This window comes from Dromiciops gliroides, chromosome 3 (genome assembly GCF_019393635.1).
Source record: "Dromiciops gliroides isolate mDroGli1 chromosome 3, mDroGli1.pri, whole genome shotgun sequence".
NCBI lineage: Eukaryota > Metazoa > Chordata > Mammalia > Microbiotheria > Microbiotheriidae > Dromiciops > Dromiciops gliroides.
In genome coordinates this window covers 320,086,681-320,107,787 of record NC_057863.1, presented here as the reverse complement: position 1 = coordinate 320,107,787, position 21,107 = coordinate 320,086,681, and the positions used below count along the sequence as shown (strand labels likewise).

The 21,107-nt window shown below is 37.4% G+C and overlaps 1 protein-coding gene across 1 annotated transcript in view; it reads right to left on the bottom strand.

Moving 5' to 3' along the window:
* CD96 (CD96 molecule) overlaps positions 1-21,107 on the bottom strand; it is a 130,738-nt gene that overhangs the window by 2,599 nt on the left and 107,032 nt on the right. Inside the window, exon 14 of the mRNA XM_043997676.1 lies at positions 10,208-10,331. Coding sequence (XP_043853611.1) covers positions 10,208-10,331 — 124 coding nt within the window. The remainder of the gene's footprint in view (positions 1-10,207; positions 10,332-21,107) is intronic.

The window sequence follows — 21,107 nt, the reverse complement described above, 5'->3', positions numbered from 1 at the left end:
TAAAAAAATGAAGAAATCCAAGAATGTGTGTGTGTGTGTGTGTGTGTGTGTGTGTGTGTGTGAGATAATACAAAGAGGCAAGGGTCAATTAAGGGATAATCTTGCAAAAGATTGGTAAGAATATATTATAGACTGCATGTGCAGAAGGAAGAAATGGATGATAAATTCAGGCAACAAATCTGGCATAAAGAAACAATATAATATTGATGAGGGATTTCCTTGAAATAAACACATATTTGAGCTCTCTGCCAAAACAGAACAATTGATACATTTTTAACTTTCCTTAATGATTATTTAATTCTTCAAAAGCTGGAGGAAACAATGAAGAGTAGTGATATTCTGGATCTGATACTAACCAAGACAGAATTTGTTGCCAAAGTAGAAATGAAATGAACCTCTGGAAGAAATGATCATTTCATCTTAGATTTTGTGATTTTAAAAAAAGGGGCAAAGCAAGACAGAGGTTAATTAGTATACCCTAGTTTTTAGGAGAGAAATTTTCAAAGAATTAAAAGAGAAAAAAATTAGTATCATATGGACTTCAATTATATGAAGTAAGTTAGACCAAGATGATGGATGTTCATAAGAATAAAATATTGACAAGACAAACATAAAATATTTTGATAAAGAAGAAAAGGGGAAGTTTTCTAAAGAGGCCAAATATGGATGCACAGAAAATCCATTGATCAATTTATTTATTTTAAATTTAGAGGAAGCTGAAATGGACTGGAGATGGACACAAGAGCAAATAAGTGAGGAGAAATGAAAAGAGTAGAATTTGTTCTTGTCCTTAATGCTCAAAAAAGACCAAAATGACATTGCTATGTTGGAGTGAAGATACATTGTGTTCGATGGTGGCTGATCAGAACAATATGAGCTCGGGGCAGCTTGGTGGCGCAGTGGATAGAGCACTGGCCCTGGAGTCAGGAGTACCTGAGTTCAAATCCGGCCTCAGACACTTGACACTTACTAGCTGTGTGACCTTGGGCAAGTCACTTAACCCCAATTACCTCACTTAAAAAAACAACAACAAAAAACACAGAACAATATGAGCTCAGAAGGGTCTACCACAGATCAGGTACAAATAGTCCATATGATGTGGGTACTCCATGCTGGCTGATCTTGTGCCAGTGCTTCCTATGTCTCACAATTGATTTTAAAATTCTTTAGAGAGAACTTGAGAGTGTCCTTGTATCATTTCTTCTGACCTCCATGTCAATGTTTACCTTGTATGATTTCTCTAAAATAGTCTTTTATGCAAATGTACATTTGGCATTCAAATAATGGCAATGACCAGCCCATCAGACTTGCACTCTCTGAAGTAAAAAAGTTCAAATGCTTGGCAGATTAGTTCAAGAAAGAACCTCAGTATCTGGTACCTTATCTTCTCAGTGATCTTCAAAATCTTCCTAAGACAATTCAAATGGAAGTAATTCAGTTTCCTGGCATGGCACTTGTATACTGTTTAGGTTTCAAAGCACACAACAATGAGGTCAGCACAATGGTTCTGTAGACCTTCAGTTTGGTAGGCAGCCTAATCCCTCTTTTCTCCCATACTTTTCTTTGGGGCTTCCCAAACATTGAGCTAGTCAACCTCATCATCTATGTGTACATCCCTGGAAAGTATACTGCCAAGGCAAGTGAACTTACCCACAACATTCAAAATTTCCCCATTTGCTGAAACAGATGGTTCCACATATCAATGGTGTGGTGCTGGTTAGTTGAGAATCTTTGTTTTCTTGTTAATTGTTAGTCCAAAACTAGCACTAGCAGCAGAGAATCTACACATACTCTATTGCATTTCAGCCTCAGAGGCTGCATCAAGTACACAATTATTTGGGACCAGACAGTCACATACCAACTCTCCCTTCACTTGAGTCTTGACTTGTAGCCTTTTCAAGTAAAATAATTTACCATCATATAGTAGCTAACCTTGATGCTTTTTTCATCCTCATTGAAAGCATCTAACAACAACACTGAAAACATCATGGTAAAAAGCATGGGAGCAAGCACAGAGCCCTGCTTTACTCTATTGGTGACTGGGTAAGTGCAAGAGCATTGTCCATTATTCAGAACCTGTGCAAGCATGCCAACATGAAATTGGCATACAATACTGCCTGTGGGAAACCACATTTTGCCATGATCATCCACAATTTCTCATGATCGACAGTATCAGAGGCCTCTGTCGACCAAAAAATTTGTACAAACTTCTGTTCTGCTCCTGTCATTTCTCCAGGAGTTGTTGGGTAGCAAACACTATATGGAGTGTTCCTCAGCCCTTTTTGAAGACACACTGACTCTCAGAAGATGGTTGATGACCATTTTCCAGGTGAAGGATGGCTTATTAAAGAGGACTCTGACAAGAATCTAAATGGAAATGTATAAGAGAGGATTCCCTCTCCTCTGTGATTATCACAGTAGAACCTAGTATTAGTATTATAGTATATAGTATTATGAAATTAACATCAGGAATGTTAAAGCTTTGGATGAGCTGAAGTAGGCAAGAAATGCCAAGGAAGTATTTTACATGATGCTGCTGCTGCTGCTACTGCTGCTGCTGCTACTACTACTACTACTACTACACTCAGGATAAGAGAAAGATCATAGAATAATTAAGACTGCTACTCAAGGAATGATAACAGATGTTGAAGAGAAAGCAGAATTATTTGACTGTCATTTTGCCTATTGGCTCACTACCAGAGATGATGGTCTTTAGATTAGAAATAATAGGACATTAGCTAGGTGATGACACCCTTAGGGTTAAATTGAGGGGTGAAGGGAATGCTCTGGGGGAGGGGGAAGGGCAGAGGTGAAATCCTACATGAAAGAAACAGGAAAGGGCTATGTGGAGTGGGGGAAGAAATGGAGGAGAAGCAGGGTAGTAAATGAATTTAACACTCATCAGAAAAGGCTCAAAGACCCTAAACTCATCAGAGTTGCCTTAAGGAGGGATTAACATGCACACCCAACTGGGTGGAGTAATCTATTTAATCTGGGCAGTAAATGAGCCTAACACTCATCAGAATTGGCTCAAATACCTCAATCTCATTAGAATTGGCTCAAGGAGGGAATAATGTACACATTCAATCATTCAATCGGGTGGAGCAATCTCTCTAACCCTCCAGGAAAATAGGAGGGGAAGGGGATAAAGAGAGAGGGGCAAAAGAAGGAAGGACAGAGTGGGGAAAGGGACAGACAGAAGCAAATCCCTTTTGAAGAGTGATAGGATGAAAGAAGATGGATAATAGAATAAATATCATGGGGAAGGAAATAGGATGGAAGGGAAACAGTTAACAATAGTAATCATGAAAAAGAGAAAAGGGGGAAAATTGTACAAAAAATATTTATAGCAACTCTTGGTGGAGGCTAAGAATTGAGAATCAAGGGAATGTCCATCAATTGAGGAATGATGGAAAAAGCTGTGCTATATGATTGTAGTGGAATGGTCTTGTGCTACAGGAAATGACAAACAGGATGATCCCCCCAAAACCTGGAAAGACTAATGAACATTGATGTATAGTGAAGTGAGCAGAGCTGGGAGGACATTGTGCATAGTAATGGCAGTATTGTTCAATGAGCAATTGTGAATGACTTAACTACTCTCAGCAATGCAATGATCCAAGACAATCCCAAGGAACTAATGAGGAAGCTTACTATACACCCCTATAGAAAGAACTGATAAAAAGAACACTTGTGGACTGTACATATATAACCTGGTTGCAATCTTGTGGAGGGGGGAGGAAAGGGAGGGAGGGAGAAAAATTTGGAACTCTAAATCTTATGAAAATGAATGTTGAAAAATACCCTTACATGTAACTGGAAAATAAAATAAATGTTTGTTGCTGAAAAAAAAAAGAAATAATAGGACAAAAATGGTTAACAGGGAGTATAAACCCATAAGTGAATGAATAGAAACAACAATAATAACTCTATTAAACCACACGGAATCTAAGATGAGAAGAATAATATAGAAATAACACATATTTACAAAATATTTTGAGTAAAAAAAAAAATCTCTAGATTACTAACCCCAGATGTACTACCTCCCAAGAAATTGATTGAACTTGCAGATATGATTCCTGAAGATTATCTTAGTAATATTTGGAAAATTATATAGAATTTGTGATGTTTAAAATCTAAATGTGTAGTTGCCTTAAATTAGAAGCTTTAGCACCAGTCTGTGGGCATTAAGCATTTATTAAAGCATACTAGGTATTAGAAAAAAAGAGAACATGTGGAGTTAAGAAACGGCCTATCTAGCCTAGAGTTCCAGCCTGGTCTGGTTCTTCCTCAAGTCCTCTGACATGAGTCTGCTTCAAACTTGAACTCTCCAGCAAACTGAGTGTGGAAGCCTTTTATAGGTCTGGAGCACAGGAGGTCCTTACACACTGCTTCAAGCTGGATTGGTTAGCATCATCCAAATCCATTGGTTCTTTGGACTTGAAGGTAGTCTCAAGTTGAGTTCAAAGTCTTTAGCTTCTGAGAACAATACCTTCTTAAGGGCTAGCCAGGTGTGGTTATGATCTAATTAACTTGAAGTAGGCTAATCATCAAAATCAATCACTCTCACTTAATTCAATCAGTTTAGATTAATCTCCAGGTGAGCCTTTGAGTATCTGCCAAATTCCATTATTTTCTCACAAATTGAAGGAGTGCTATAAGACTGGATATTTGACATGGTTATTTAGCTGGATATCCCTGACAAGATAGAAGGATATGGGCTACCTAAGTTTACATTTAGGTAGACTTGGAAATGATTGGATGTCTAGATCCATAGGGAAATTATCAGTGATCAATGTTAGTTGGGACTATGACTGTAATGGAATGCTCTATATACTAAGTATTTGGTTTTGGTTCTGTTTGGGATTCAAATCAGTGACTGGGATCACAGTGAACTTATCAAACATACAGCTAGGTCTCAGTATGATTTATGAATCTTGAGAAATGGTTACATCATTCAAATTCATACTTCATATTTCCATCAAACTGGAACCAATGACCATATTTTACGTAGTTACCTCACATAGTATGAATCTGAATACATCCTACCACTTTATGGTATTCATTAGTCATAGGAATTGAATCTATCTGCTTATGAAATTATAATAGAGAACATTTATATGGTACTTTAATGTTTGCAAAACACTTTATATACTTGAGATCTCATTCAATAGCCATAAAACCCCTGTGAAATAGGTGCTACTAATCTCCATTTTATGGCTGAGAAAATTGAAGCTAAGTGAGTGGTCCAGGGCCACACAGCTAGAACATGGCTGAGGTAAGACTCAACTTCAGGTCTACCTGATTTCAAGTCTAGTTTTCTATCTGCTGTGCCAACTAGGAGGAAGAGCTAACAAGCTATGTGACAAAATCTTGATCTCAAAAGATCTCAGTAGGCAATGACAATAGAACAAAATATAATATAATATAATAAAAATTGATAGGGATATAGTAACATAAAGGAACAAAAAGACTAAAAATAAAAATAAACTGGACAATACAGGATAGGAAAAGCATGACCCTTTAATATGGAAATAAAAAGAGATATGGAACTTTTAATAGACCGCAAGTTTAAAATGATTCAACAATGTGACATGGAAAAGTCAACGGGCTTTTTCTTAGGTTTGGGTAAGACAAGTCTAAATCCAGAATGAGGGCTGCAATTTTTAAACTATCATTTGCTTTTGTTGGACCACAACTTTGCAGTATTATGCTTTGTTCTAAACAGCACATTTTAGAAAAAGCATTGTCAGATCATAGCATGTCTAGAGAAGGGTGACCAGAGCTATTGGGGGATTGAATGTCATGGCATATCAAGATCCATTGAGGAAATAGGATTTTTTTTTTTAGCATGAAGAAGAAAAGACTTAGACAGTACATGAAAATTGTTTTCAAGTATTTGAACTTCGCACAGTAATTTGTTTGAAGAATTACTATTGGTTTGCTTGATCCTAGAAGAAAGGAATAGAAACAATGGGTGGAATTTCGATGGTAGATTTTCTCTCAAAATAAGTAAAAAAGTTTCTGACAAATAGATTTGTCTAAATGTGCAATCGGCTGCCCCTGGAGGAACATTTCTTCCCTCTGGCAGTTTTCAAGACCAATCATCAAGGATTCTGTAAAGGCAATTGTTGTTCAAGTATGGGTTGGGTGAGATGACCTATAAGTCATCTGTCCCTAAACTTCTGTACTACTATGATCTTCTAAGGCATGAGCCTGGGACCATTCCATCAACAGAATGCAGCATCAGGGTGGGACTTCAAGTAAAGTACAGATAGATGACATGGCATTCTTTAGAGGACAATCAATAATGCCTTTCATCGAACCTTTGTAGTTTTGGGGGAAAAAACCAAAACACTTTCACAAATGCACTCTCACTTGATCCTCACAACATTGTGATTATCATCTTGATTTTATAAACTAGGCAACTGAGGCCCACAGTGTTTCAATGATTTCCTATAGATCATTCAATTATTAGAAGGCAATAGTAGCAATAGAACCAAAGTTTTTTGGATTATACCTGCTTCACAACTGTATAAATCCTTTGAGATTTTATGAGAAAAGGAATGTTATCTGAATATGGACTGCCATCTCTTCTCATAGCAATAGGTGATATGGAAGAACTTGTATATACATTAACTAATTTGAAATAATTGTGGAGGAAGGAATATGAGTGGAAAAGGTCTAATATGAAGGAGATTTTGTTAACTAAAGAAGATGGTTCCCAGGGGGCACAGGGGGAGGGTAGGAACTGAGTAGGATGGGGGTTAAGTTTATTATAGGCATGGCAGCTGTCAGTTTCACTTCCCTTCACTGCTAATCCCTTCCCCTCTCTTGATCCTGAACTGATTTTATTTGTCACGAGGGGCTTCAGGTGAGGGAAGTGATGACTATGAGATCCTGCAGGAGTGAGAGTCTGGGGGTCAGGCAAGGGAGCCAACACTCTGTGAAAGAAATATGCCTCCCCAACCCCATGTTAGTACCTGGGAAAGAGCCCTGACTACCTTATGGTAATTAGGCCTCTATACATATAGTACTAGGTAGCTAGGTGGCACAATGGATAGAATGCCAGGCCTGGAATCAGGAAGACTCATCTTCCTGAGTTCAAATCTGGCCTCAGACACTTGCTAGCTGTGTGGCCCTGTGCAAATCTCTCAACTCTTGGGGGCAGCTAGGTGGCACTGTGGATAAAGCACTGGCCCTGGATTCAGGAGGACCTGAGTTCAAATCCGGCCTCAGACACTTGACACTTACTAGCTGTGTGACCTTGGGCAAGTCACTTAACCTTCATTGCCCCACCAAAAACAAAACAAAAAATCTCAACTCTTTTTGCCTCAGTTTCTTCATCTGTAAAATGAGCTGGAGAAGGAAATGGCAAACCACTTCAGGATCTTTGCCGCTGTAATGATTGGAATGATGCCACCTGCTGGAGAGTGACTGTAGGAAAGCTCCGCCATGAGGAGAAGGCATCTGAGGGCAAGCCATGTGGTCAAGGTCCTTGGTGTCAGGAAGTGACATTTGCTCGTGGGTACTGTCTATCAAGGCTACCAGCCAATCAACTTGAGGAGCCTCTCATTTCTAGGAAGAGGACACGAAGTAGGTAGTGGACACTGGCAGAGGGTTTTTTTCTCTTTTGGTTCCTGACCTCGCCATGGCAGGTGAGATGATGGGGTCTCTTAGAAATAGTTAGATTTTTACCTTTCTCTCTGATCCTAATGCTCTTTAATAAATTCTTAAACACTTAAATACTCTTGCTAAAGCTTATAATTTATTGGCAACCATTCATTAGATTTTAGATAGTATAGCTAAAATTTTAGCCCCTTACACCAAGAAAACCCCAAATGGGGTCACAAAGATAGACATGACACAACAACAACAACAACATAAAGCGCTATTATTTTACATAAATTCTTTCTTTCTTTCTTTCTTTCTTTCTTTCTTTCTTTCTTTCTTTCTTTCTTTCTTTCTTTTTTTTTTTTGTGGGGCAACGGGGGTTAAGTGACTTGCCCAGGGTCACATAGCTAGTAAGTGTCAGGTGTCTGAGGTCATATTTGAACTCAAGTCCTCCTGAATCCAGAGTTGGTACTTTATCCACTGCACCACCTAGCTGCCCAGCATAAATTATTTCTTGACATCATCCTCACAACAACCCTATCAGATGGGAAAGGTAGATATTATAGTTCTCAGTTGAGAAATGAGAAAACTGATGCACAGGGAGCTTGCTAGATGTTTGCTGGGTGATCACAGACCTAGAGCTGCAAAGGACATCTGTCTGATGTCATCTAGCCCAATCTCCTCATTTTACTGATGAAAAAAACCAAATCCCACAGAGATTAAATGACGTGCTCATGATCACACTGGAACTAAGGGTCAGGAGTCAGATATGAACCTCAGTGCTCTGTATCCAAAAGGCAGTGTTCTTCATCCTGGATCCCTAATAAGTGGCAAAGATAGGGCTGGAGGGACTTTGAAAAGTGTTTTCCCCAAAACATAAGGCCAATAGCTCACATGTTCATAGTGCTTTAAGTTTTTTTTTTACTTTGAATAGAATTTTATTTTCCAAAATATATGTAAAAACAAATTTTAACATCAATTTTTTAAAACTTTGTGTTCCAACCTCTCTTCCAGAGCACTCTCTAAATGTTATGTGACTCTATAGGGGAAGTATTTTTATTATCACCACTTTGCAGATGAGAAAACAATTTGAATGGTTTGCCAAGGGCTGTCCGACTAGTAGGTGTGTCTGAGGCAGAATCTGAACCCAAGCTCTCCCTCAAAGTTCTGTGCTCTATCCACTATGCCATGTAGTAAGTATCTCTTCAGGCGTAGAAAAGGGGATATAAATCCTTCACCCTTTCTCTACCTCCTCCACCTCCTCATATCTTTTTTAAAAAAATCCCCTAAAAGCTCAGTTTGTTGAAAAAATGCTGGAAATTTTTCTTGAAATTACTTTCTCCCCTAATTTCACACTTCGACATCCAGGCCCAGCTGTGCCTAGACAGTTCAGGGATGCATGAAAATGAAAAATAATGAAGATTTAAAAGAAAATGCAGTTTAGGTTTTGGACAGGGGTGAGGCTCATTTCTCATTTCATGCACACTGATTTGTTCAGCCTGATAATTGAATGACTGCTAAGACTTGGCCAAGTAAATGAAGAACAGTCTTAGGAGACTGTGTAGAATAGGGGAGTACACATGGGTCTTAGAATTAGCATACTCTGGTTCAAATCCCAGCTTTGACCCTTAGTGGTTATATTATCCTGGACAAGACTCTGTGATGTAGTTTCATTATCTCTAAATTTGTAATTTTTAGTTTCTGCTATTAGTATTGTTTTGAGGGAGATTCTTTGTACTAGGGCTAGTCATTATTAATTGTGGCATATAGGAGAAAAAACTGCATCTGAAGAGAGGGTAACTGGGTTTCAATCCTTCTAATTTGACATTGGGAAAGTAATCTATCTTTATGGGACTCTATTTCCCCAACTGTAAAATAACGTTGTGCATGGGGAGAGGGACAAGACTAGAGCAAAGCTTCTTAAACTGTGGGTTGTGACCCCACATGGGGTCATGTAACTGAATGTGGGACTCACAAAAAATTTGGCAACAGTAAGAGGTTATATATACACCTATTTTATATGTCTGTATACCTGGGGTCGCAAAAAATATTTCTTAGGTGCAAAGGGGTCACCAGTGGAAAAAGTTTAAGAAACTCTGGTGCAGATGATATCTACAGTTGTAGATTCCTTTATTCCTTGCTTTGTGATTTGGGGCAATCTATATTGCCTCTCTGTGTTTTGGGGTTTTTGTTTGTTTGTTTTCCCATGAGTAAAAGAGGCATCTAGGTGGCTCAGTGGATAGAGTGACAGACTTGAAGTCAGGAAGACCCATCCTCTCATCTTCCTGACTTCAAATTGGGCCTTTAGCACTTACTAGCTATGTGACCCTGTACTAATCACTTAACCCTTTCGGCCTCAGTTTCCTCATCTGTAAAATGAGTTGGAGAAGGAAATAGTAAATGAATACAGCGTCTGCCAAGAAACCCCCAAATAGGGTCATGGATGTGCCTGAAGTTGAACAACAAGAATAATATCACTGAAGTATTCCATTGAGTGTAAATTTAAAAGAATCTGAAAAATAGAAAGTGAAAAGTACCACTACCCTCCACCTCTTGAGCAATCTACTTCCCCATTTCCTGATAGAGTACTCACATTTCCTTCCAGTACTGACACCACTTTCTTATTCCAATGCCAAATAGGAAGAAGCATACAAAAAGCAAAGCAGCCACCATCACTGGCCAGGACATTCCACTCTTCGGCCTATTAGACACAGTATCTGAGAAAGACATACAGACATACAGACATCAACTTCAGTGTTCAAGGTGACTCAAAAGATTCCTCAGTAGGAAACATGAAAATAAAATGCTTACTCTGGCTAGTTTTCATTTGTTTAAACATTAGGACAATGAAGTAATATCCATTTGATTCTAGTCAAGAAACATTAAAGCATGAGCAAGGTGAGGCAGCTAGGTGGCGCAGTGGATAAAGCACTGGCCCTGGATTCAGGAGGACCTGAGTTCAAATCCTGCCTCAGAGACTTAACACTTACTAGCTGTGTGACCCTGGGCAAGTCACTTAACCCCCATTGCCCTGAAAAAAAAAAAAAAAAGCATGAGCAAGGCACTGTGCTAGACACTGTGGCAGATATGAAGGCAAATAAGACTCAGAACCTGCTCTCAAGAATCTTACCATTAAAGATGAGTTGCACATAATTACAATATAATACCTCAAAGAGCTATGATTTCCTTAGTGCCCTCCTGCATTCCATCAAGATAGATCAAGACCTCTTTATGCCTCCATGGACACTGTGACCCCAGGCAAGCTATTTAACTTAGTTTGCCTGTTTCCTCATTTGTAAAATGAGCCAGAGAAGGAAATGGCAAACCACTCCAGTATCTTTGCTTAACAAACAAAACAAAACAAAAAATGAAACCCCAAAGGGGTCAAAGGAATTGGACACTACTGAAAACTGATGGAACAACAAGTCAATCTTCAGGAGTGGCTGTGGCTAGGGTGTTGTGAGGCTCAAATGGTATTCCTTTATCATATTATATTATATGGCCCATCCATTATTATGGATGCAAAGTCAGTTAATCAGGAAACATTTATTAAGCACTTACCATGTGTCAGGCACTGTGTTAAGTTTTGGGGATACAAAGAAAGGCAAAAGACAGTCCTTGCTCTTAAGGAGCTCACTGTTTAATGGGAGAGAAGATATGCACAAGGAAACAGAAAAGCAGTGACTGTTAAATGAAGAGTTGGCTGACTTGAACTCCCTCCTTAAATGGAGGGTCTGGGAGGAGAGGTCTCTGTCTTCCAATCTGAGGGAGGTAGGGACCCCCAGGACAAAGGGTACTGAGGAGGTGTGAGGTATAGGGATAAAACCATCTTACAGAATGAAGAGGTTTCTGGGGTATGATGAAGTTCAGAGGAGTGGTAAAGCACTTTGTAAATCTCAAAGCACTATATAAATGCCCATTGTCATCCTCCCCAACTTCTCCTGTTTCTCTCCTTCCTCCTCTACTCTTCCTCTTCTTTCCTTTTTCTTTCTCTTTCTCTTCCTCTTATTCTTCCTCCTCCTCTCCCCCCTCACTTATTAGCCTCCAGTCACTAGCCTTCAGTCTGGTGATAACTTCATTAAGCTCTTGCTGAGTTCAAGCAGCTTTTATAGAACAAAACAGGGCTGTGATGGCAAATGTTTAAACACCTAGGCTCTCCAGGAAAAAAAAAATATATATATATATATACATATATATATATATAATATGCACAAAACTTTAAGTTTGATCTGAATTATTAACATTTCCTTAAGTCTAGACAATCAACAAAGTGATGAAACAACCTTGATTTGTAGCAATTGCTGATTCCTGAGGTATAAATGCTCGTACTAACAATTTAGCAATTCACTCTCAAGTCAATTAGAGCTGACTTGAACCCACCCACAGCTATGACTGAAAATTGTGCCTCTCAGTATTTTGCTAGGCTAAGCCTCAGACCACAGGCATACACAATCCAATCCCAGGCCTGCACAGACTAGAACAGGAATCTGCCTCTTTGAATCCCTAACTTCCTTCAAAGCAGAGCTCAGGTTCCTCCTTCTTCAGGAAGTCTTTCTGATTCCCTCAGTCGCTAGTACTCTCTGCCTCTTTAAATGACATTCTGATCATCTGCACAATAGCTTCAGAAAGAAAAATAATAATGACAAAGGGAAATTTTTTTTTTTTTGGTGAGGCAATTGGGGTTAAGTGACTTGCCCAGGGTCACACAGCTATTAAGTGTTAAGACAAAGGGAAATTTGAAAAGACAGAGAAATGAAAATTAAAACAACTCTGAGGTATCACCTCACACCTATCAGAGTGGCAAATATAACAAAAAATGGAAAATATTGGATATTGGAGGGAATTGTGGGAAATCTAGGATGCTAATCTGCTGTTGGTGGAGTTGTGAAAAGATCCAACCATTCTGGAGAGCAATTTAGAACTATGCCCAAAGGGCTATAGAACTGTGCATACCCTTTGATCCAGCAATACCACTACTAGGTTTATATCCTAAAGGCATCCCCAAAAAGTGAAAAGGACCTATTTGTACAAAAATATTTATAGCAGCTCTTTTTGTGGTGGCTAAGAATTGGAAATCAAAGAAATGCCCATCAATTGGGAAATGGCTAAACAAGCTGTGGTATATGATGGTGATGGAATATTATTGTGCTATAAGAAATGACGAGCAGGATGATTTCAGAAAGGCCTGGAAAGATGTGTATGAAATGATGGATAGTGAAGTGAGTAGAACCAAGAGAACATTGCACATAAAGACAGCAATATTGTTTGATGAAGAACTGTGAATGACTTGACTATACTCAAAATACAATGATCCAAGACAATCCCAAAGGACTATTGATGAAACATACCATCCACCTCCAAAGAAAGAACTGCTATTAATGGAACAGACTGAAGCATGCTATTTTTCACTTTCTTTCATTTTTTCTTTTAATCAAGTTTGCATGTACACAATGACAAATATGGTAATGTTTTACATAATCATACATATATAACCCATATCTGATTGTTTGCCATCTCAGGAGGCGGGGAGGGGAGGAAGGGAAAGAGGGATAAAAATTGGAACCCCAAACTATAAATGAAAAAGTTTTTTATTTAAAAAAAGAGACTTTTATAATAGTAATGGCCAAGCTTGGCCTTGATAAAGAATTCGGTAAATGCATTTCCCTTCCTACTTTGCAAAGGTGGAAGACTGTGGGTGTATAAATAGTACTGTCAAGACATAATTGACATTTTGGTTAGCTTTGTTGAACTTTTTCTTTATATCCTATATATTTTATTCTTTGCATTTAAATATTTTATACTGGGCACAGCAAAGTGGCATAGTGGATAGAGTGCCGGGCCTGTAGAAGTCAGAATGACTCATATTTCTGAGTTCAAATTTGGCCTCCGACACTTACAAGTTGTGTCACTCTGGGCAAGTCATTTAACCCTGTTTGCCTCAGTTTTCTCATCTGTAAAATGAGCTGGAGAAGGAAATGGAAACCACTCCTTATCTTTGCCAAGAAAATCCCAAAAGGGGTCATAAAGAGTTGGACATGACTGAAACAACTGAATAACAAATTTTGTACTGAGAAGGGATCCACAGGTATACCCAGACTATCAAAGAGGTCTATGACACAAAAAAGGCTGAGAACCTCTGGTTTGTATCATCCTTACCTGAGGTTATGGGACCCTGCATAATTAAGAGATGACTGGGGAAAAAATCTTGGCTAGAAGAACAGGAAGGCTACAGAGCTTTTGAGTCTTTGAGTCTCAGGAAGACTTTTTCCTTATAGTTTATAGATCTCTATTGGGCTTTTAAAGTTCTGAACCCTTTATGACCCTTCTCCCAACAACAGTAGAAACTATTCAAGACATCCTGAAAAGTTAGGAAGTCCTTACTAGTGGTTATATCTACCAGAGCTGGGCCATTAATTTTGATCAAGTCTCATGCTTAATCATGGCATTTTTCAATGCAGGCTTTTCAAAGGTCCTCCTTTCCAATTGCCTACCTACCCTGATTCCATATCTCCCTTTCAAATCATTGATCTACAGGCTAAATCAGACCACCCACTCCTCTCCAGGCTATCTTATGCTCTTCTACCCACCACTATTTGGTTACACATTTTATTATTCCCAGAATGCCCTGCTCCCACCCCTGATTTTTTAAAATCCCCTTATCTTTCAAGAGCCATATCAAATACCACTCTTCCATGATATCTCCTGGTCTTCCATGTCTTCAGTTGTCCTGTTTGGAAATGATCTATTGTGTCTCAAAGCCCCACTCCTATCTATTTATCATTTAACTCAATTTAATAAATAATTATTGAGAGCTTACTATGTGACAGATATTAGGTAAAATATTGGGAATCAGAAAACAAACATTCTCTGCCCTCAAATAGTTTACATTGTACTGGATGTGGGACAGTGGGAATGCAGCATATATACACAGGCATTTAAATAAAAGAACTCTTAAAGTTATTCAAAGTAATCTTATTTAAATAATCTAATTTTATTAAAGTTTCATTTTATACTACCTTTATTTTTTAAATAAAACTATTTTATTATTTTCTATTTACATGTAAAGATAGTTTTTAACATTTGTTTTCATAAGATTATTAGTTCCAAATTTTTCTCCCACCCTCCCTTCCCTCTGTCCTCCCCAAGACATAAAGCAATCTGATATAGTTTAGATATGTACAATCACATTAAACGTATTTATGCATTAGTCATATTGTGAAAGAAGAATCAGAGCACAAGGGAAAAACTTCACAAAAGAAGGGGAAAAAATGGCCCCAAAGCAGAAACAGTATGGTTCAATCAGCATTTATAATCCATAGTTCTTTTTTCTGGATGTGGAGAACATTTTCTATCATTAGTTCTTTGAAACTGTTTTGAATCATTGCACTGCTGAGAAGAGCTAAGTCCATCACCATTGTTCATCACACAAGGTTACTATCACTGTGTACAATGTTCTCCTGGTCCTGCTCCTCTCAGTCAGCATCAGTTCATGTAAGTCCTTCAGTGTTTCTCTGAACTCCTCCTACTCATTGTTTCTTATAGCACAATAGTATTCCATTACATTCATATACCACAACTTGTTTAGCCTTTCCCCAATTGATGGGCATTCCCTCCTTTTCCAATTCTTTGCCACCACAAAGAGAGCTGCTATGAATATTTTTGTACATGTGGGTCCTTTTCCCTCCTCTATGATTTCTTTGGGATACAGACCTAGCAGTTACTACCTTTATTTCTAAGTATATATTATTTTATAAATATACAAATACATATATATTTGAAGTATATAGTTAATATATTATATTTATACATAATAGATAACATTATATATAGAAATGTATACACATAACAGACACATATACATATATAAGTATATATAGACCATTCCTCTGGATTTTATCATGCCCCAGAAATCTCTTCATCCTGAAAAATGACTGTATCCCTATACTTCACTCCTCTTCAGTATCCTTTGTCCTGGGTGCTTCTAGTTTACCCTATTCTCTCTCTCTTTTTTTTTTTTTAGTGAGGCAATTGGGGTTAAGTGACTTGCCTAGGGTCACACAGCTAGTAAGTGTTAAGTGTCTGAGGCCGGATTTGAACTCAGGTACTCCTGACTCCAGGGCCGGTGCTCTATCCACTGTGCCATCTAGCTGCCCCAGTTTACCCTATTCTCAGCTTTGGAATTATCCTTGCTTCTTATGTCTCCCTCAGATCTCATTTCCAATAAGTTGTCAAGTTTTGTTGGTCTTCCCTTCACAATGTGTGTCGCATCTATCCTTTACTCTCCAGTTCCACAGATTCTACCCTATACTTCAAGAATTCATCACTTCTTGTTTCAATTACTGCAATAGCCTCTTAATTGCTCTCCTTGCCATCAGCTGTTTTCTCCAAGCTGTCAAACTCATTCTGAAAACACTCTCCTATTCAAAATCTTTAAAAACAAATTATTGGGGCAGCTAGGTGGTGCAGTGGATAGAGCATCGGCCCTAGATTCAGGAGTATCTGAGTTCAAATCCGGCCTCAGTCGCTTAACACTTACTAGCTGTGTGACCCTGGGCAAGTCACTTAACCCCAATTGCCTCACTAAAAACAAAACAAAAAAAACCCAAAACAAAACAAATTATTGATGCCAGGAAAAAACAAAACAAGACTTCTTTATCTGGCATTTAAATTCCCCCCTCTTCCCAATCTGGCTTCTACTTACCTTTCTTATCTTTCTTTTCTTTTCTTTTATTTTTGGGCAGGGCAATGAGGGCTAAGTGACTTGTCCAGGGTCACACAACTAGTAAGTGTCAAGTGTCAGAGGCCAGATTTGAACTCAGAATCCAGGGCTGTGCTTTATCCACTGTGCCACCTAGCTGCCCCCTTCCACTTACCTTTCAATCTTATTTCACATTTTTACCATTCCAATATTTTTCATTACAATCAAACTGGCTTGCCATCTGTTTCTGTATTTATTATATCACAGCATAGTATAGTATAGTATAGTATAGTATAGTATAGTATAGTATAGTATAGTATAGTATAGTATAGTATAGTATAGTATGGTATGGTAAAGTAGAATATAGGATACTAAAGTATAATATAGTATAGTAAAGTATAATAAAGTATAGTATTAATATAGCATAGCATAGTATTGTATAGTATGGTAGGGTAGGGTATGATATGGTATGGTATGGTATAGTAAAGTATAGTATAGTATATATGGTATGGTATGGTAAAGTATAATATAGTATAGTAAAGTATAATAAAGAATAGTATTAGTATAGTATAGTAAAGTATAATAAAGTATAGTATTAGTATAGTATAGTTTAGCATAGCATGGTATAGTTTAGTACTATATGATATGATATGCCATGGAATGGTATGGTATAGTAAAGTAGAATATAGTATAGAAAAATAAAGTATAATAAAGTATACTATTAGTATAGTATAGTATAGAATAGTATAGTATAGTATGGTCTGGTATGGTATGTATAGTAAAGTAGAATATAGTATACAAAGGTATAGTGAAGTATAGTATTAGTATACTATAGCATGGCAAAGTAGATTATAGTATAGTAAAGTACAGTATTAGTGTTAGTATAGTGTAGTGTAGTATAGTATAGTATAGTATAGTATAGTATAGTATGGTATGGTATGGTATAGTATGTATAGTAAAGTAGAATATAGCATAGTAAAATATAGTATAGTATTGGTATAGCATAGCATAGTATAGTAAAGTATATTATGTTATAGTAAGGTATAGTAAAGTATAAAATAGTAAAGTATAGTATGGTATGGTATGGTAAAGTAGAATATAGTTTATTATAGTATAGCATAGCATAGCATAACATAACATAGGACAGCATAGTATACTATTATATAGTAAAGTAGAATATACTATATTAAAGTATAGTAAATATAATATAGCATAGCACAGCACAATATAGTATGATATAGTATAGTAAAGTAGCATGTAGCATAGTAAAGTATAGTATTAGTATAGTATAGAATAGCTTTTCATAGTATAGTAAAGTATATTTATAGTAGTATAGCATAGTAAAGTATATTATAGTATACTAAAGTATAATATAGTATAGTATAGTATGGTGTGGTATGGTAGAGTAAAGTAGAATATAGTATACTAAATCATAGTATAGTATAGTATGGTATTATATAGTAAAGTAGAATAGAATATACTAAAGTATAGTAATGTATAGTATAGTATAATAAAGTATAGTATAGTATGGTATGGTATGATATAGTAAAGTAGAATAGAGTATACTAAAGTATAGTAATGTATAGTATAGTATAATAAAGCATAGTATAGTATAGTATGATGTATGTATAGTAAAGTAGAATATAGCATAGCAAAGTATAGTATTAGTATAGTATAGTGTGATATAGTAAAGTAGAATATAGTATAATAAAGTATAGTAAAGTATATTATAGTATAGTAAAATATTAGTATAGTATAGTATGTATAGTATAGCACACATAGCATAGCATGGCATAGAATAGCATGGGATGGGATGGGATGGGATGGGATGGTATAGGACAGGACAGGATAGGATGGGATGGGATGGTACAGTCTAGTATATCTTCTGCTTCCAGAACTTTGAGTGGTGGTCCCTTATGTCTAGGAGGAATGCCTTCCTTATAGCTGGCTTCCCTCAAAGGCTCTCATCACCTCTCACCTAGACTATTGAAATCACTTTCTTTGGCTCTCTTATCAGTAAGTTCCTCTCAATACCTCCATTTTGAGGAGGGGGCCAAGGTTTCCCACTTTTGTTTTCCTTTCAGCTGGCTTTCAGGACTTTAGGATCCTGGTGAGTACCTTTAGTTCCTTCCCTCTTTCCATTCCATTTTGTATATTTACTCCCCCCCCCCATTAGAAAGTAAGTTCCTTGGGGGCAGAGACCATCTTTCTATTTGCTTACATTTGTATCCTCAGCACTTAGTACAGTCTTTGCACACAGTAAGAACTAAATAAATGTTAATTGTCTTGCCTTGACTCAGCTCTTCCCTCTCAATCTACTTTCCACATAGCTGCCAAAGAGATGTTCTTAAAGCCCAGATTTGACCATGTAAATCATCTACTCAAGAAACTCCAATAGTTCCCTATTACCTCTAGGATCAAGTACAAACTCCTCTATTTGTCATTTAAAGACCTTCACAGCCAGGCTCCAACCCACCTTCCCAGGCTTTTTGTGCATCATTCTCCTCCACATACTCTATGGTCCAGTAAAATCAGTTTTCTTGCTTTTCTTCACAAACGACATTTCATCTCCCATCTCTGTGTTTCACACAGGTTGGACATCTTGCCTAGAATGTGCTCCCTCTGGCCTGTCTCTTAGTATTCCCGTTTTCCTTCTAAGCTCAGTTTAAGCATGACCTTCTGTGTGAAATTCCTGATTCCTCTAGCAGCTAGAATCTCTCCTACCCCAAATACCCTGTATTGGTTTTGATTTTATTTTGTTTGTAATTATATTTGTACATGTTGTCTTTCCTGATAGCATAAGAGACAATGTGGTATAGTGGCTAGAGTGCTAGAGTTGGGGTTGAAATCACTTTTCAGATACTTACTATTTGGATGATCCTGGGCAAATTACTTAATTTTGTAAAATAAGGGGGTTGGACTCTGGTCTCTAAGTTCTTTTTCTGCTCTAAAATCTATGATCTCCATAAGCTCCTTAAAAGGGCAGGAATTAGGGGCAGATAGGTGATGCAATGAATAGAGCATCAGCCCTGAAGTCAAGAGGATCTGAGTTCAAATCCAGTGCTCAGTCACTTATTAGTGGTATGATCCTGGGCAAGTCACTTAACCCTAATTAACTCAAAAAAGGTAGGGGCAAGGATTGATTTTTGTTTGTTTGTTTTTGTACATCTAGTGCCTAGCATAGTACCTCACATAATAGTAGGTATTTAATACAATTCTTGTTGATTCATTGAGATCACAGCTCAGAAGCCACTTTCTACAAGAGACCTTTTCTGATCTCACCTCTCCTCCCCAAGTTTAAGCACTTGTTTGCTTTTGAAATTACTTTATTTTACTTTGAATTTACTTCTTTGTATAAGTATTATCTCACCACCACCCCAGTAGAATATAAGTTCTTTGAGGGAAGGAAATATTTTGTTTTTATCTCTGTATCTTTATTGCTTAGAAAAGTTTCTTATCCATAATAGGAAGGTTTTTTGTTTTTGTTTTTGCAGGGCAATGGGGGTTAAGTGACTTGCCCAGGGTCACACAGCTAGTAAGTGTCAAGTGTCTGAGGCCAGATTTGAACTCAGATACTCCTGAATTCAGGGCTGGTGCTTTATCCACTGCACCACCTAGCCATCCCCCCATAATAGGAAGTTTTAAAATTCTTTAGTTATTTTATTTTTAATATATGGAATAAAATAAGTATTTATATAGTATAGTATAATTTAAAAAACATTGTATATGAAATAGCAAATCTATTATGGACAACTTGCTATTCCTTTAAAATATATAATGTAATTTTTTTTTTTACTTTTTCCACCCTCACACTAGAGATGGCTATCATTAGACACAAATATGTATATATATATATATATACACACACACACATATGTATATATGTATGTATACATATATATGTAAAATCATTCTAGACATACTTCTATTTATAAGTTCTTTCTCTAAAAGTATAAAGCATCTTCCTTCATATGTCCTTTGTAGTTTGGGGGTATTTATAATAGTCAAAATGGCTTATTTACTCAAAGTTATTCTTAAAACAATATTGGTATTGTGGAAATTTATTTTGATTTGGGGACCCTGCCTTTGGGCTAAAATTAAAAAGCCTTACGCTCTCAGGGGTTTATTCTGTGTGAGGGGCTGGTGCCCCTCCCCCTCTACTTCAACTGAGTCAAAAAACGCTGTGGGCTTTTCAGGCCAGGTCAAATGGCTGGGGGGAAAAAAAAGCCCCAGTTCCCTATGCCCTGAGGGGAGCTGCCCTGGAGATCCCAGGCTTGTCCTGCCAGGCCCTAGCATAACCCATAAGGAGGTCCCAGGTGCGCAGCAGGGGGCATGGGTCCCTCAAGCCCTGCTGGGCACAGCCCTAGTGTGACCGGTGGATTAGCTTGGCATGTGCAGGGACGCAGAGAGCCGGAGGTTTGAGGGGAGAGAAGGAACATATATACAGATATATTAAAAGCAGGCAGGTTGTATAATTTGCATTTCTTAACCCTTATTGTTTACATTGATTTTTATAAATAAATTCTGCTTTGATTATTTAATTAAGAGGCTTCTTAATCTTTTGCTTATCAATTTGGGAGCAGTGTGGAGAAATTTTTAAATGGCCCATATTAAATTAATAGCAGTCAGATAGCCAGCCAGTCAGAAGTCCCCAGATTAGCCCCTGCAGATAGATTAGCCCCCCAATAAGATTAGGCCCCAAGCTAAGTTAGTTTAAAATATTCTTACATATGAATGGCGACCGTGGCAGGACTTATGGTCCAATTATAATTTTTCTAAAGTTTTTCAATTATAG